At 47.5% G+C, this 16,404-nt stretch overlaps 1 protein-coding gene across 4 annotated transcripts in view; it reads left to right on the top strand.

Annotated features, from left to right (window-relative positions):
• The first annotated feature begins 2,172 nt into the window (after positions 1-2,172).
• TRIM36 (tripartite motif containing 36) overlaps positions 2,173-16,404 on the top strand; it is a 43,497-nt gene continuing 29,265 nt past the window's right edge. The window contains exons 1-2 of one of the 4 annotated variants that reach the window (XM_027552619.1): positions 2,173-2,610; positions 15,721-15,955. In XM_027552619.1, the coding sequence (XP_027408420.1) occupies positions 2,548-2,610; positions 15,721-15,955 (298 nt within the window). In that variant the 5' untranslated portion in view covers positions 2,173-2,547. Of the gene's footprint in view, positions 2,611-13,371; positions 13,672-15,720; positions 15,956-16,404 lie in introns of those variants that run through there. The other 3 variants (XM_027552618.1, XM_027552620.1, XM_027552622.1) reach the window with 3 other exon arrangements.

Here is a 16,404-nt window from a genome sequence, read left to right as displayed (position 1 = left end):
GGACAGATCTTTTATAATAGAAGTTTTTTTGGGGGAAAAGAGGAGCAGCTAGTGCTGTCAGGTGGCAAAGGGATCCTTAAATGGGAGATATTATTAGCACTAAGACCATGAAGAGGTTAGAGACAGTTTAGTTCAACATCAGTCATTTTACAAAAGAAAAAACTGAAACTCGGGAAACTGAGTGGATTTACCCCAGGGGTAGCCAAAACTGACAGTTTCCTACTCAGTATCTGTTTCTTCTTCCTCACTAATGAACCCTGGATTTTGTTTAGAGTGGCAATGTTCCCAGAGTAAAAGAATCACCTTCTCAGCCTTCCTTGTAGCTAGGGATAAAGATATATGTCCCAGTCCTCACAAGGGAGATGTACTCGGAGGTCATTGGATGGGGTTTTGGAGAAAGCTTTCTAAAGGGAGGCGTCAGACTTCTTTTTGTCTCTTCCTTCCTCCTTTCTGTGTGTCACGCAGACACAAGACTAGTTGTTTGGCTTTAACATTGTGATTTTTATTATTTCTGGGTGTGAAAAAAACTTTCTCTTTTAAAGCAATACCTCTTGCAATCTATCAAATATTGGTGGAGAAGGACATGGCAACCCACTCCAGTATTCTTGTTTGGAAAATCCCATGGACAGAGGAGCCTGGCAGGCTACCATCCATGGGGTCGCAAAGAGTCCAACACGACTGAAGCAACTTAGCATCAAGTATTGGAGGAATCTGTTCATGAATGCTACAGCTGCTGCTGCTGTTGCGAAGTCGCTTCAGTCGTGTCCGACTCTGTGCGGCCCCAGAGACGGCAGACCACCAGGCTCCCCATCCGTGGGATTCTCCAGGCAAGAACACTGGAGTGGGTTGCCATTTCCTTCTCCAGTGCATGAAAATGAAAAGTGAAAGTGGAGTTGCTTAGTCATGTCCGACTCTTCAACACCCCATGGACTGCAGCCTACCAGGCTCCTCTGTCCATGGGATTTTCCAGGCGAGAGTACTGGAGTGGGGTGCCATTGCCTTCTCCGTGAATGCTACAGATCTTACTTGAATTCTGTACCTAGCTTTTCTTATGGAAGCAAAGGACATACCAAGGTTCTACAGAACCTGAGAAGGACAAGAAGCTTATCAGCAAGACATATGCTTGTTTCTTAGTTTCTCCTGAGCCCTCACTGTGAACCCCCAGCACATTAATTTTTGCTGCTTGCTGTAGGAGGGGATCAGCAGCAACTCAGAGAGGACAGTAACACCACCAACAAAAAGGCGGAGAGGGAAGTAACTCACTGAAGAAGGAGCAAAGTTCTGGTGGAAGAAAAGCACACGTTGTTAGAGCTTTATGGAGAAGTATGAAGGGAAAAGAGAAATTATTATATACTTTAGGATTTCTGGGCCAGAGAAGAAAGGGGTTTTTTTGCTTCTTTTTTTAAAGAGAAAAGTCCATGCCCTTATCACTTTTCTCCTTTTCAAGAAAGATAAAGAGTCTGCATATAGTGCAGGAATAGAGTAGACCTGACTTTGTTCCGCCAAGTTTTCTTCTCAAGAGAAGCAAAGATTGTCAGGTTTGAGTGAAGCAGAGAAAAGCCTAAGGGGCCAGTTTCAGCTGCAGCCTGCTAGGGGAGCTGCTATTTTAAAAGAGAAGTATAAAATACGAGAAAAGCGGCACTTAATGTCTAACTCCATGAAATGAAAATAATTGGAAAGTGAGTTAGTAGTAGCTAAAGGGTGAGAATGTTTATCCAGGAAGCACACCTTGATGGCCAGAATCGTCTTTTTTTTTTTTTTTAATTAAAGGAAAGTTGAGTATCAAGAGGATACAGAGATATAATCGACCTTACACACTTGGTGTGCTTAAAATACAATCCCTGGTGTTTGTTCTCATCTCAGGAGCGCGGGCTTGGTTTTTGTTACCTATCGGATTTCAGGAAGGCTGACTTGAGATGCGGCGTTGCCATTTCCTGGGCCCTCACTTATTCTTTTTTTTCCGGCGCTGTCAGCCAGATCCTTTGTTGTGCCTGCTCTGCATTCATTCTCTCTGCCCTCACACCTCCAGACAGTGGGATGGGGATTTTTCCCGGGCCTTGCAGGAAGAGCTCCGGACGGCCACCGTCTCAGGCATCAGATAAAGGGCAGCTTTAACCAGCCAGTGGGTGTCGGGGCTGGGTCGGCGCCACGCCGGGAGCAGACACGCTTTTGTGTCGGTGTTTGTCTCGGCGGCCGTCCGACCCCCGGGCAGGAGGCGCGGGCCGCGACCCCCAAGGAGGCGGGGCCTCCGAGCCGGGCTCCGCCTGGTGTGGATTTCACGGTCGCCGCCGCCGCCCTCGTTTGTTCCGTTACATCGCCCTGTCCTGAGCTAAGAACGCCAGTCGTGGCTACCCAGGAGCCCTCCATGGCCTTCCTTCCACCCAACTCTGCATTTTGCTTTTCCCCCTCGCTTTCTCGTTTTTCCTCGTTAACAGCATCCTGGCAGGGCGCTTGGCAAAACTCAGGCTAAAAACAGAGAAAAGAGAGGAAAAGGACAAATTCGGTGCACCTGCCTCCTTCCTCCAGAGTTTGCGAAGGATCTTAACCATGTCTGAGTCGGGGGAGGTTAGTGAATTTGGCTACATCATGGAATTGTTAGCCAGAGGCAAGGTAAGTGCCGGGGCGCGCGGAGCTGCGGCCTGGGTTCCGCCCCCAACCCCACCCCCCGCCCCCAGCTCCGGGCACTACTTGGCCTGTGGCTGCAGATGTCCCGGGCCCTGGCAGCCCCCGGGGAGGGCGGGACTGGAGTCCCAGGTCCGTGTCCTCAGCCAGGACGCCCAGCCGCTGCTGAAAGCAAACCAGACGTCTGACCTCCCACCCTCTCCACCCCCATTAATAGCGCGGCATCTCTGAAATGAGCCAAAAAGGACTTGGCCAGCTGGGTGACGGCGGGGGCTCTGGGGACCGAAAGGGGCAAGGGCTTAGCCTGCGAAGATGGGCAGGAGGGCCGGGCGTTGGCCAGGGGGCGCTCCTCGACGCGCCCAGGGCTCCTAAGCGTGGTTGACATCGTGTGGTTGACCTGGTCTGTCCAGGCGCAGAGTGCGGAGGGAAGGCTGGACCAGACGGTGGATAGACTATGAGGGTGGGATCGGGTTCACGCAGTCCGACCTTACGGCGGATAAGTAGGGGCAGAACCCCGGTTCTCCCAGCCCTGGTGTTTTCAGGTCCTCGGCCGTTGTCCTAGGCCCGGAACATTTCAGGCGTCCTTCCTTTGGAGGGCAGAGGGAGATGCAAAGGCACCGGGTTTCAGCCAGGCACCTGTTCCTTTCGGAGTCCTTGGAAACCCAGGCTGGCGCTGTCGGTGACGCCTGGTGACCCCGCCCTCTGCCGGGCGGAGTGGCGCCTTGCTGAAGCGGAAAGCCTTGCCGGAGTCTGCCTTCGGAGCTACATCTGAGAAAGTGCCTGGAGAGGCTCCTATGTGGTTTACAGGCGGGAAGAACTGGGAAATGTGAAGGTCCCGCGGTCCGCCAGGATTCGTCTGTGCTTAGAAAGCGAGAAACGGCGTCTGCATTTGTCCTCTGCAGCTGGAGTTTCGAGAAAAGGTTATGGCACAGACGAGAAAAAGATGCCCTGCGCAAGGTCATCATGAAAAGAAGGATGATCTGCAGCTATGCTGTGAGCCCCTGGAACATGAGTCTCGTATCTCACCAATCCCGGCAACGTGGATGCTTCAGGCCAGACAGTGCCACGGCTGGGGAGCAGGTTAACGTCCTCCCTGACCAAAGGGTCCCGGGCTAACTGTGGGCCTCCTGAATTCCCTCTCTTGTTGTGCAAACAAGGAATACACGCACCCAAAACAGAATGCTTATTCACTTTTCTTTAGTAGAGTCAGTGTTTCAGGCCATCCCTGACATTTACACCCTGGACCAGAAGCAGAAACGGAGGACACCGGTTCGACTTTCTTTCATGTCCCGAGGCTCCATCCTACACTTCGAGGGGCCTCCAGCACACGCGTAGGGACATTCTGGCCAGCATCTCCAAGCTCTTTGTCGCCCCAAACAGCTTCCCCTTGGCCACAAGCACCTCCCTTCGCCACCCCCGGTCTGGAGTGCGTACCACAACCCTCTCCACCCTCTGGAGGATCGACCCTGGGGAGAGAAGTTCAGAAGAAAGTGCTGAGCGAGGAGGCTGGCTTCCAGGGGGCAATCCTGGCCTGTCTAAAGCACACAGCAGGACCCTGGTTGCCCAGGAACCAGACGGGGGAGGAGGATGACTTTTGTTGGTTACAAAATCAATGGCCCACCCTAGATGGGATCAGGAGCAGAATGGCTGAGAGGTCAGTTTAGGCCCCTGGTGCTCAGGCATTCTTCAGAGTTAGCTGGAATTGTATTCCTTGGCTAATACTGTCCTTCAGTAAGCAGGCAACACTTGATATTAGGAGAGAATAGTTTTGAGGTAGGATCCAGGGATCTGCAAATTGACATCCCAGGTGATTATGAAGCAGGCAGGTGAACTTCTCATGAACACTAAATGGGCAAGGAGGGCGGAATCATTCATGAACCCTTAAAACGTCTTATAATAAAGTCAGGTGAAGGAAACGAACCTCTTGCAATTAGCATTGTGTTTCACAGTACGCTCACTGTAGTGAAAAAAGACGACTCAGAACCTCCTGGCTTTATCCCCTGAATTTCTCTGCCTCACTCTCCACTAGGTGGACCCTCTTCAGAAAAGGGCCTGTAGCCGATGTGGAGGCGTGAGCTCAGCTGACTTCCAGAGTCAGAGGGGCAGGTGTGCCTGTGAAATCTCTGGGGTGGGAAAGTGGACTCTCACAGTAGGGTCTCTGCCTTTTATCTGGTGGAGTGAGGGGTCAGGAGTAGCCTCTTAACCATTACAACTCAAGCTTCTTCTCTGCCCTCTTTCCTTATAACTCTGCTCCTCCTGGTTCTGCTTAAACCCTCCTCATATACGTGATTATATAGGATTTGAACACTGAATACCTTACTGAGCATTAGCCATGGACTAACAGACCTCTGAGGTTTGACTTGCTTTCTTTTCCTCTGAGAAGTTAGGTTCCACTTTGTAGCTCAAGTTGGTAATGTAAAGAATAATATGAAATGGATCTAATTACACCAGGTTTGTGAAGTTTAAAACAAAAGAGTTGAGGCTCTTGTCTTCTTGCCCCCTCCCCTTTCCTCCCCTTCCTTCAAAGTTGGGACCAGTGGGTTGACCATCATCATAATTTCTTTCACTTTTCTCTGATGGCTTTAAAATTTTAAAACATTTAATATATGGTCATTGCAAAATATCGGAGAAGGCAATGGCACCCCACTCCAGTACTCTTGCCTGTAAAATCCATGGATGGAGGAGCCTGGTAGGCTGCAGTCCATGGGGTCGGGAAGAATCGCACACGACTGAGCGACTTCACTTTCATTTTTCTCTTTTATGCATTGGAGAAGGAAATGGCAACCCACTCCAGTATTCTTGCCTGGAGAATCCCAGGGACGGCGGAGCCTGGTGGGCTGCCATCTATGGGGTTGCACAGAGTCGGACACGACTGAAGCGACTTAGCTTGCAAAATATTCAAATTTTATCGAAAACTTTACAAAGTCAAAGGTGGAACTTCACTCCCACCTCCAATCCACTGCGTTTCCCAGGGGCAGCAGTTTTCTTTGTGTCTACTTCAAATTAAATTAGCCTGCCATTGTGTTCTCTGAATGTGGGAGGTGAGCCTTTCATCTCAGGGTAACATAAAACCCACATGATGAACTTGATCAGCTTATTGACTCTACTGTGATGATTACTTTAATATTTAAAGTACACAGTGATCTCTCCCACTGTGGTCTTTCTGTTCACCCAACAATACTCTATGAGTATGGGTGATACCTATGATTTATTCTCAAGAGGTTTAAAAATCAATGTAAATGGACTCCTTATATTTCACTATCACAGAAATTTGTACCATTTCTGGAAGCCACTTTCTGAAGTTTGAGGTTTTTTTTTTTCCCCCAAAAAACTTCATATTTTGTACTGGGGCCTAGCCGATTAACAATGTTGTGACAGTTTCAGGTGAACAGCACAGGGACTCAGTCATACATACACATGTATCTATTCTCCCCCAAACTCCCTTCCCTTCCAGGCTGCCACATAACATTGAGCAGAGCTCCATGTGCTATACAGTAGGACTTTGTTGGTCATCCATTTTAAATATAGCAGTGTGTAGATGCAGAGAAGGCAATGGCAGCCCACTCCAGTACTCTTGCCTGGAAAATCCCATGGACAGAGGAGCCTGGTAGGCTGCAGTCCATGGGGTCGCTAGGAGTCAGACAGGACTGAGTGACTTCACTTTCATGCGTTGGAGAAGGAACTGGCAACCTACTCCAGTGTTCTTGCCTGGAGAATCCCAGGGGCGGGGGAGCCTGGTGGGCTGCCGTCTATGGGGTCGCACAGAGTCAGACACGACTGAAGCGACTTAGCAGCAGCAGCAGCAGCAGCAGCAGTGTGTGGGTGTCCATCCCAAACTCCTTAACTATCCCTTCCCCCCATCCTTCCCCTGTTCAGCCCGCTGGCCTGTCTCACCCAGAAACCACAAGTTCCTTCTCTGAGTCTGTGAGTCTCTTTCTGTTTTGTAAGTTCACTCGTATCATATCTTTTTAGATTCCACAAATAAGGGATGTTATATGATGTTTCTGCTTCTCTGTCTGACTTACTTCACTCAGTATGACAATCTCTAGGTCCATCCATGTTGCTGCAAATGACTGGGTAATATTCCATTGATACATGTACCACACCTTTCTTGTCCATTCCTCTGTCAACCTGTGAACATTCAGGTTGCTTCCATGTCTTGGCTATTGTACACAGTGCTGCAATGAACATCGGGGTGCATTATCCTTTCAGATCATGTTTTTCTCTGGATGTATGCCCAGGAGCGGGTCATATGGTAGGTCTATTTTTAGTTTTTTAAGGAACCTCCATAGTGTTTTCCATTGTGGCTGTACCAATTTACATTCCCACCAACAGTGTAAGTGAGTTCCCTTCTCTCCACACACTCTCCAATCTTATCGTTTGTGGATTTTTTTATAATAACCACATGGTTATATGAAGTGATATCTCATTGTAGTTTTGATTTGCATTTCTCTAATAATTAGCAATGTTGAACACCTTTTCCTGTGCTTCTTGACCACATGTATGTCTTCTTTGGAGAAATGGCTGTTTGGTCTTCTGCCCATTTGTTGATTGGGTTGTTTGTTTTGATGCTGTTAAGTGTCATGAGCTATTTGTAAATTTTGGAGACTAATCCCTTGTTGATCAGATCATTTGCAAATATCTTCTCCCAATCTGTGGTTTTGTTTTGTTTTTGTTCTGTAACTCATCTCTTTGGACTAAAAGAGAGCTTTCCAAATCTGTGATCAAAATCTAGCATTACACAATGCAGTGTTTTCAAACTGTTTTGGTCTCTAGAAAGATGTACCTTATTAATTTGTTATCATCTTCACACATTTATTTTTTCTACACCATTGCATACTTTTCTGGAATCATATAATGAAAACTTGATGACAGGAAACCTAGAAGAATTTATATTTAGTGTACGTCTTTATTTAGAGTTTAAACATATTTATATTTATGTATTCATAGCCAGAAAGCACTTATTTCCTACAGTTCAATAGTTACTGTTAGGGCACATCCAAAGAGGCTTTGGAAAGCTTACATTTAATTTTAATAGAGAAACAGTGATGATTCCATTACTTGGTGAATTATTACTTTTAACTTTGAATATCTTTGTCACACAAAGAATTGAAGAACTTTTATAAACACAAAATTTGCTTTCAAACAAGATGCTTATGCACTGAAAGAAGTACGTTTGGAAAACCCTCAAATCTAGTGTGAAGTCTTAAACATCTCCTGGGACTAAAATAAAAATACCACCAAATGATCTGTTTCTGAAGACTCAATAGATAGTTGCTTTCACAACTGGATCTAAACTGGGTGATAATACTAAGGTTGTATCCACTGCAAAGTGTTCTTTAAAATATTTTTTTATATCTTGGGATTGGGCAAAGTGTGTGTGTTGGGAGGAGGGAACACAAAGAGATTTAGGTGTTAGCAATATCACTTGAAAATGGCTAATTTTGTAAATATTAGAATTTTCTTCTGATGTTTTTACTATATTGCTCAAAGATAATTTGGGAGGGAAAAACTTTCTGTGAAATGACTTTGTCAAATAATGTTTAATCACATTTTCTATGAAATTGTAAATTACATGTTAGATGCTTACCTGTGGGCAGTGCTAAAGTAGGGAGGCTAGAGTGAGTCTCAGGTTTGAATCTTAGCTCTTGGTGTGTAGGCATGTGTCCTTGATGGTATTACTTAATCTCTGGATAAAGCTGGAGAGAAGTTGTCATTGTTAATGTCCCCTCTGAAGGGAAGTATACCTATTTCACAGGGTTATTGCAAGGATTAGATGAATATTTTGTGCAAAGTTCCTAACACTGTTATTAGCACCTAGTAGGCCTTCAATAAGTAAAGCTATTACATCTACTTACTTTGACGATAGGTTTTGGTCTTGAGACACCTTATATGCAAATTATGATTATTTAACAATGGAAGGTAGAGGTGCCAGATAAAATGCCAGATGTAGAGTTAAATTTGAATTTCAGGTAAACAACCAATTTTTTAATCTAAGTATATCCCATTCAATATTTGAGATATACTAAAAAAAAGTTCATTATGTATGTGAAATTCAGATTTATCAGGGTGTCCTATGTTTTTATTTGCTAAAACTGGAAACCCTAAGTATAGGAATAGTGAGAGGCAGTTATAGGGACCTGCTAACAGCCTCTAAGTATTATTGATGTTCATCCTAAGTTGGCTAAAGGACCCCTTTGTCTACCAGTTACGCAGCCAATACACTCCTGTCATTAATGGGAACATGTCTACCAGGGCAGCGCTGTGTACCTCCTACCAACTCTGAAATTGTTGGTCTGGTGCTACCAGTTAGCTGATGAATGCCTCCTGGATTTTCTTTTAAACAAACAAAAGCTTGAAATGGATGGGGAGATAAAGTTTATAAAACGTCAGACATGAGTGTATGGAATAAGAGCATGTAATTGTGTTAAACTGAGCAGTAAGGGGAGTACTCGAGCAGCTCAGAGTAAGGGGAACTGATCAGTGAGAACTAGACTCATGAGGATGGAGACTAGATCTGCAGCTTGAAAGGTGAGCAGAAGTTGGCCCACCAAGGGAAATCTGAACTTCCTGGCTGGCTGGACTCCTCTCCTCTGAGGTTGTTCCCATAGAAACTCTTTATGACAGGTGAGCTGGGCCTGCCAGAGACTTAGGTCAGTAACTGGTAAGTGTCATTTATTGTCCCTTTACCTGTAACTTCCTGGTACCCAGCAGCACAGACAGTGCATGTGCCAATCTACTGGAATGCCCTGTGGTTTGACTTCATTGCCACCTTCCTCACCACCTAAGTCCAGGGCTCTCTTAATTGAAAACCCAGATTGTTTCCAAACAGGGGGCAAGGTTTAGGAGTATGCTGGCCATGTCACCTGGTTGCTCATTCTTGCTCAGGATATACTCACAGAATGGTACTCTGGCTGTTTGACCTCAGACTGAACAGATGAAGAGCCAGTGGTGCCTCATGGCACTGACTGAGATATGCACCATGGCCATTAGGACATGACTCAGCCTGGAATTTAATCTCTTGTGTGGTATTAGGAATCAGTGTGGAAAGAGAGCTGGTTAATTTAATGAATACTGTATAGCCTAAAGGGTATCAGGCTTATATTTTAAGTGTGAGCTCATGAACATTTTTGGGGCCTCTATTTTACCAGACCTGAATAATGTGTGTGTGTGAGTGTGTGTGTGTGTGTGTGTTTTGGGAGTGGTGGTTGTTAGCAGGCGAAGGAGGAGAAATTGTCCTTTTGGACTTCATGAAACAGATAGATTCGAAACAGTTCACGGCCCTGTGATAGAAGAGCAATTACACAATGCCAACAAGCATAAGATATCATAATGTAGGCAAGAGTATAAAGGTCAAGCGACTGAGTGGGTGACAGATGTGGAATAGGCTTCCTTGTGTTGAATTTTGACCCATGTTTTAAAAGAAACTTGGAAAAGAAGGTACTAGGATACTCCAAACTGAGGGGGAGGAGGCACCAAGGGATAGTGTATGCAGGACAAATTGGGAGAATAGGGATTTATAAAACAAAACACATCTTCTGTGTCATTCCTACTTAAACATCTTCAAAAGCTTCCCAGTACCTACTAAGAAGAAGCATGGTAGTTCTAGGCCCCACATACAATACTGGACTCTTGTGTTTCTGCAAGAGCATTTGAAGGCTGTCAGAGAGAGGGATGGGGAAAGGAGAGAGAAGGATTTTTTAAAATCTCCAAACCCATAGGACTTTCAGTTGAGCAACTGAGAAAGGTATTGGTTCTCTTTGATAGATGGATGGGTGTTGGGAGAAAGTGATAAGATGACCCCAAGCATGGCAGCCATGGGAAGAGCAATGACTAGGTAGGTGGGAGAGTGGCAGTTTAGACTGGTGGTTTTCAAATTTGCTTTCTTCTTACCAATATTCACCCTCCCCTGTTTTGCTTTTAAAAGTATATGGATGAGTTTACATAAGTATAAAAACGGTTATGGGTTAAATTACATTAAAAAGTTTCTAGAACTAAAACAGGTACATACTATAAAGTGCAAACAATACAATGTGGAAGGAAAGTGTCTTCCACACCTGCTTCATCCCCTTACTTCTTCACAACACTGTTAGCATTTCTTGTGCTCTATTGCAGACGTTTTTATTTGCTTATTTGTGCACATAAACAATATGCCTGCTTGTCTCATCTTTTTTATTTTTGCCAAAATGGCAACATACAGAATCCATGTGGTTTTTTTTTTTTTGGTTTGTTTTTACACTATTTTAGAAGTCCTTTCCCATCAGTGCATTCATTTTAACTGCTAAATAGTATTCCATGGTGTGAATGTGCATTATGAATGGTAGATATTTAATTTCTACAAATAAAGTCCCTCAGAGATCTGTGTACATATTTTCGTGCATACACACACACACACACACACACACGTCTTTCAGTGGGAAAATTATTAGAAGTGGAATTGCTTAAAAGTAGAAGCACTGAAATTTTTTGATAGGATTTGCAAAATTTCCCTTCAAATAAACCAAACCAATCTGCACTATTACAAAAAAGTTTGAGGGTGCCTGTTTCCCCCATTCTCAACCAAGTGTATTGAGGTAACTTTTGAACTTTGAGAGTAAGATGGAAAATGGCAACTTACTGGCATTTGATTTGCATAATGGAAGGATTTTCAAGTTTACTTGCAGCCAAATGTTGTCTCTACAGTTTTTTTTTTTTAGTTCATGTTAACGAAACCTAATCTCTTTTAGTCTGTACTTCAACTGATTCGTTTTGGACTAACGCACTATTCAAGTGGGGTGGTGTAAGATTAGAGCGACAGGGTAATTATTGAACCAAAAGACCATAATTAAAAACAAAAATTGGTTTATGATGCTTATTAATGGTTGAGCCTTTTAAAATCTATACGAGAACATTGTGTCGGACATCGTACAGGCTACTAAATTTCGCAGGCATTTATTTTCCTCAGTTCCCCCGGATTAGGACGATTCAGACCCCGTGGGGAGGAAGCAGCCTCAACTCCAGCCTGTAAAGCCACGCAACCAGGCATTACTCGGTGAGGTGTTCGTCCTCTCTGCACCTTATCTGTAAACTGAGGGCATTCCATTAAAGACCTTTGCTATGGTCCATTGCTGTTCTCAATTGTACCCTGCCACACTGTCATTTAATTGTCGTCTGGAGAAGAGGCTACCTCTGCTGACAGTGCTGTGGAAAGACGGCGGAACTGGTCACAGCGAGAGACTTGTCCCAAAAGGAAACAAAAGTGGGAAGCGGGTCAAAACCTACTCGGGATTCCGCGCTACAGCTCTGCGGTTCCCTCGCCCAGCTGTTTGTTTAGAGCGCCTGTTTTCTCAGTCTACACATAAGAGAATGGAATTATTTAGCCCGCTGGAAGGGCAGGGGCGTGATCTAACAAGACGGCTTTCAACAAACCCAGGTTCATTTGTTTTCGAATTGTCTTGAAATCTGGAGGAAACGCGCTTGGACTTCAGCAGGTGAATTTTGCGCAGCTAGTCTTCGAGCTCGGAGAAGGCAATGGCACCCCACTCCAGTATTCTTGCCTGGAAAATCCCATGGACGGAGGAGCCTGGTAGGCGGCAGTCCATGGGGTCGCACAGAGTCGGACACGACTGAGCGACTTCACTTTCACTTTTCATTTTTCATGCATTGGAGAAGGAAATGGCAACCCATTCCAGTGTTCTTGCCTGGAGAATCCCAGGGACAGGGAAGCCTGGTGGGCTGCTGTCTATGGGGTCGCACAGAGTCGGACACGACTGAAGTGACTTAGCAGCAGCAGTCTTCGAGCTGGAGAAGCTGGGCCTGACCACTGGCTGGGCGCGCCCACCAGCGGGTGCGTGGGTGCGGGAGCAGTTCAGGACCACCTGTTCCCATTTCCCCGCACCCTCCATGCCGGGGCTGGGTGGCAGGGACCCGCAGAGCAGCGGCGGCATGGACGGGACGCACACCCTAAGTCGGGTAGGAACGCTGCAATTCCTGGCCAGTACCCAGGGAGAGGGACCCCAACCCTCTTGTGGCGTGTCCAAGCGCCACTTGGCAAGAACGTGCCGTGCGTGACGGCGCCGCGCCTTGGTGTGTAAAAGCAGAAGCAGAGCATGAGTGCCTGGCGAGCAGCTCGCCTTGCGCATCGGGCCGAAGAGGAGGGGTGCGGGGCTGGGGCAGGGACCCGCTCGGGGAAACCCCCGGCCCGGGTAGGGCGGTGTGAGCCGGCTCTTTCCCTGGTCGCCTCCCTGCCGCGCGCGGCACCGGTGCGACAACATGGGGAAGGAGGTCTGGGCTCGACCTCGCCTCACCGCCCCGTCTAGGGTCAGGAAGTGGTGCTTGTCTGTGATGCTCAAGGCGCGCTTTACCGAAGGCGCGGACGTCCGGAGGCAGAGCCGAGGGATGGCGCGGAGAAGCGGCCCAGGATGCAGGCGGCTGCGGCGCCGCGGGACCGCTCCACCTCGGCCCCGCCCCGGCTCGGCCCTCCGCCGCCGCCGCCCCTTCCCCGCCTTCGCTTCCGCCCCTCCGAGGCTCCCGACCCCGTCAGGGGGCTTCGGCCGCGGCTCGGGCGGGCGCGCCGGGCGGCAGGGAGCGGGCCGAGGCGGCGGCGGCGGAGCGCGGAGACCCCGGCGCAGGCCACACCCGCCCGCCGCGCGGCCGCGGGCCTCCCCGCCCCCTTTGTGCGGTGGGCGCTGTCGCCCGGGCGACGCCGCCGCCCCGCCCCGCCCCGCCCTCCGCGGCCCGCGCCTGGGTCTCCGCGCGGCCGCCCGCCCCGCCGCAGTCCGCAGGAGCCGCCGCCGCAGCCGGTCGCGGGCCGCGATTCCCGGGGCCGTCGCAGGAGCAGAGCTCGGCTCTCCGCGCCTGTGCTGTAGTCCGCCCTGGCCGCCTCCTGCCCGCGTCGGTCCGCTGGCCGGGGCCGGCTGACCAGCTTGCCCTCCGGGTCCGAACCGAGGCTCGGCGGCCGCCGCGGGAACCCGCCCGCCAGAGCCTCCCCGGGGCCGCGCGTCTGCCTGCTGGGGCCCTGCCGTTGATGACACCGAGGCTGCGATGGAGGGGGACGGCTCAGACTCGCTGGTGGGTAGGGGCGCGGCGGCTGCCTCAGCCCCGAGGGCGGCGCGCCGGGGCCCCGCGCGCTCGGTCTCCGCTGCCCTGAGCCGGGAGCGAGCCTCTCTTCCCGAGGAGCGGGGGCGGGCGTGCGGTGGCCCCGCTTCCTCTTCGCCTTCCTCGCCCCGGGCCGGTTCTGTAACCCCGGGCGCCCCCTGTCTGCCCCTGGGAGGGGAGGGTCGGATTCGAGGTCACCCGGGCCCGGAAGGGGGCGCCCCTCGGGCGCGGCGATGGCCCACCTGAGAGCCTCGGGGAGTTGGGGAGGGGCTCTCCAGTGGCCTTCAGACTGCCGAATTCGCCTTAAGGAGTCGGGGGCCCGCCGCGGCCCCGGGCGCCGGGACCGCCGCCCTTTGTCCCGGAGCACGGCGGGGCTGGCGCTCGAGTCCTCCTCGGACCCCCGCGAGCCCGGCCCGCGGTCGCCGCGAGCGCTGGCTCTTCCCCGGCTTTGCCTGCCCGCGCGGGGCGGACTTGCTCCGGCAGCTGTCGGGGTTCAAGTGCTTTTGTTTCAGGGAGTCGGGTGTGCAGTGCAGTTCTTCTCAACTTGTTGGTTTTCCGTCGAACCTCATTTATTTTGAAATGGCTTAATTGGGGGAGCCACCACACCACATTATTAGTAATCAGATTGCTTCCCTTCAATGTATGTAAAATGAACACTCGTTTTTCTTTTGCGTAAGAATTGCTTTATATCCATCGTGATTAGAAAGCTTATACACTGCTCTGTGTACAAGAAAAGTGGAAATGATTTTAGATCTTCCAATGAGAGGTAAACCTCCCATAAAATAGGGCGTGAGAATCTGTTTTGGATTTTGAAAGACAATATTTCCCTTTGAATTAGGTGTCAAATTCTTTATGAAATGAGATAGGATGTGAAGATTCTGTATTCTTTGATGTGAATTGTGAAGTGTGGATATCTTCCAGATTTTCTAAAACTGACGTGATGCGGGCTTTACAAAATAATTTATTGAGTGATGCAGCAAGAACCGCTGCATTGCACGACCCACGGACAGTGATAAAGCCCGTTGGCTGAAGTACTGTCGTCAGGGATTATTAACTCACTTGGTGTTATTTTAAGGGGAATAGACTCGCATACATTTTTATTTAACTAAAAGAAGTGAACTGATTCAGTTTTAATTTTCTGTGTGTAGTTGAAATGGTTGACTAACGTTGTACCATTATTACAATTGCAAGGATGCTAAATATAGATTCATAGCACCTGAAGCTTGGGATCCATGGAGGGAAAACTGCACAGGCAAAGGATGGGAAAGCTGGTATGAGGTCATTAGACCTTTATAGTTGTGATGAGTCTTAAGTGTTTCTCATTGAAAATAGTGCAAGCTTGTAGCATTGAGAGCACTTATACTGGTTCTTTGTAATCCTCCCTACCCTTTTAGTATTCATAAAGTGCTTTCAACATAACTGCTTTGGTATTCAGCCTGAGAACCTCAAGTATTTTACATACATTACAGTTTCTGCATGTGGAAAATGATCACGTTTAATGTAGAAAATTGCTGATCATTCAGCTTGTAAGTAGATTTCAAATAGGGTCCAGGAACATAATGACTAGTCTAGTTTTTACCAGCTCCTGTTACTTGTCAGTTACAGAGCTAATGTGCTAAATAGGAATAATCCTGTTCTTAGTGCTGCATTCTTTTTTTTTTTTTTGGTGCTATATTCTTAATTTTTATTAAAGTAATCTACTTTCAGAATTTCACTGAAGGCGAAATATTATGGATGCCAAATATTTTATGCTAATTTTTCTCATATTTCAAATATATATATATACTTTTACCATCTCACGTAAAATCTCATGTCCGTTCGTTCACTTCTAGGCCAAGCGATGATGAGGGGGTGGATAAAATAATGGTGTAGACTTTCATAGCCCAAAAAGAAACTTCAGATTTTAAAAAATCTTTAATTCTTTTCGGTAGTAATTATATATGTATTTATACACGGGGTATAAGCAAGTTAATGTATTTACACACTAAAAGCCTTTTGTTCTGATTTCTGCTTCTCATTAAGGTTACCATTAAGAATATCGAAAGAGAGCTCATTTGCCCGGCATGCAAGGAGCTGTTCACCCACCCGTTGATTCTCCCTTGTCAGCATAGCATCTGTCATAAATGCGTGAAGGAGCTCTTACTGATGCTTGATGATTCATTCAATGACGTGGGGTCTGACAACTCCAATCAGAGCAGTCCTCGACTTCGGCTTCCCTCCCCTAGTGTGGATAAAATTGACAGAATTAGCAGACCAGGTATGTGGTAGAACCGGCTGATGAAGCTTGTTTATATGTTCAGAGATAATTGTAGAAGGGAAATTTCATCATTTTGGGGGTTAATCTTTCCAGGTGAATAAATTAAAACTGTACTTATACAAGAATCTCTCTCTCTCTTAAAATGAACTTTTAAAATGTCAGAATGAACTTTTAATTGTCTTTTGATATTCATTTAAAGTGGATATTGGATGTTGAACACCAGCTTTGTGTTAAACCCATTGTTAACTGTGTCTGTATTTTAGGGCATGTTCTATAACCCTGTGATGTCCTTTATAGGAGGGTTGAAATAATGGACTACTGAAGTACTTACTAGGGACTCTTCTATGTTTGGTAATAGGTAAATAAATATGCAAAATTAAAGGGTGAGACTATGTAATGCCTAGTCCCAGAAGCCTTTCAGAGTAATGTTATTTGGTATCATTCTAATA

Source organism: Bos indicus x Bos taurus, chromosome 10 (genome assembly GCF_003369695.1).
Source record: "Bos indicus x Bos taurus breed Angus x Brahman F1 hybrid chromosome 10, Bos_hybrid_MaternalHap_v2.0, whole genome shotgun sequence".
NCBI lineage: Eukaryota > Metazoa > Chordata > Mammalia > Artiodactyla > Bovidae > Bos > Bos indicus x Bos taurus.
This window is presented reverse-complemented; position numbering and strand designations above follow the sequence as displayed.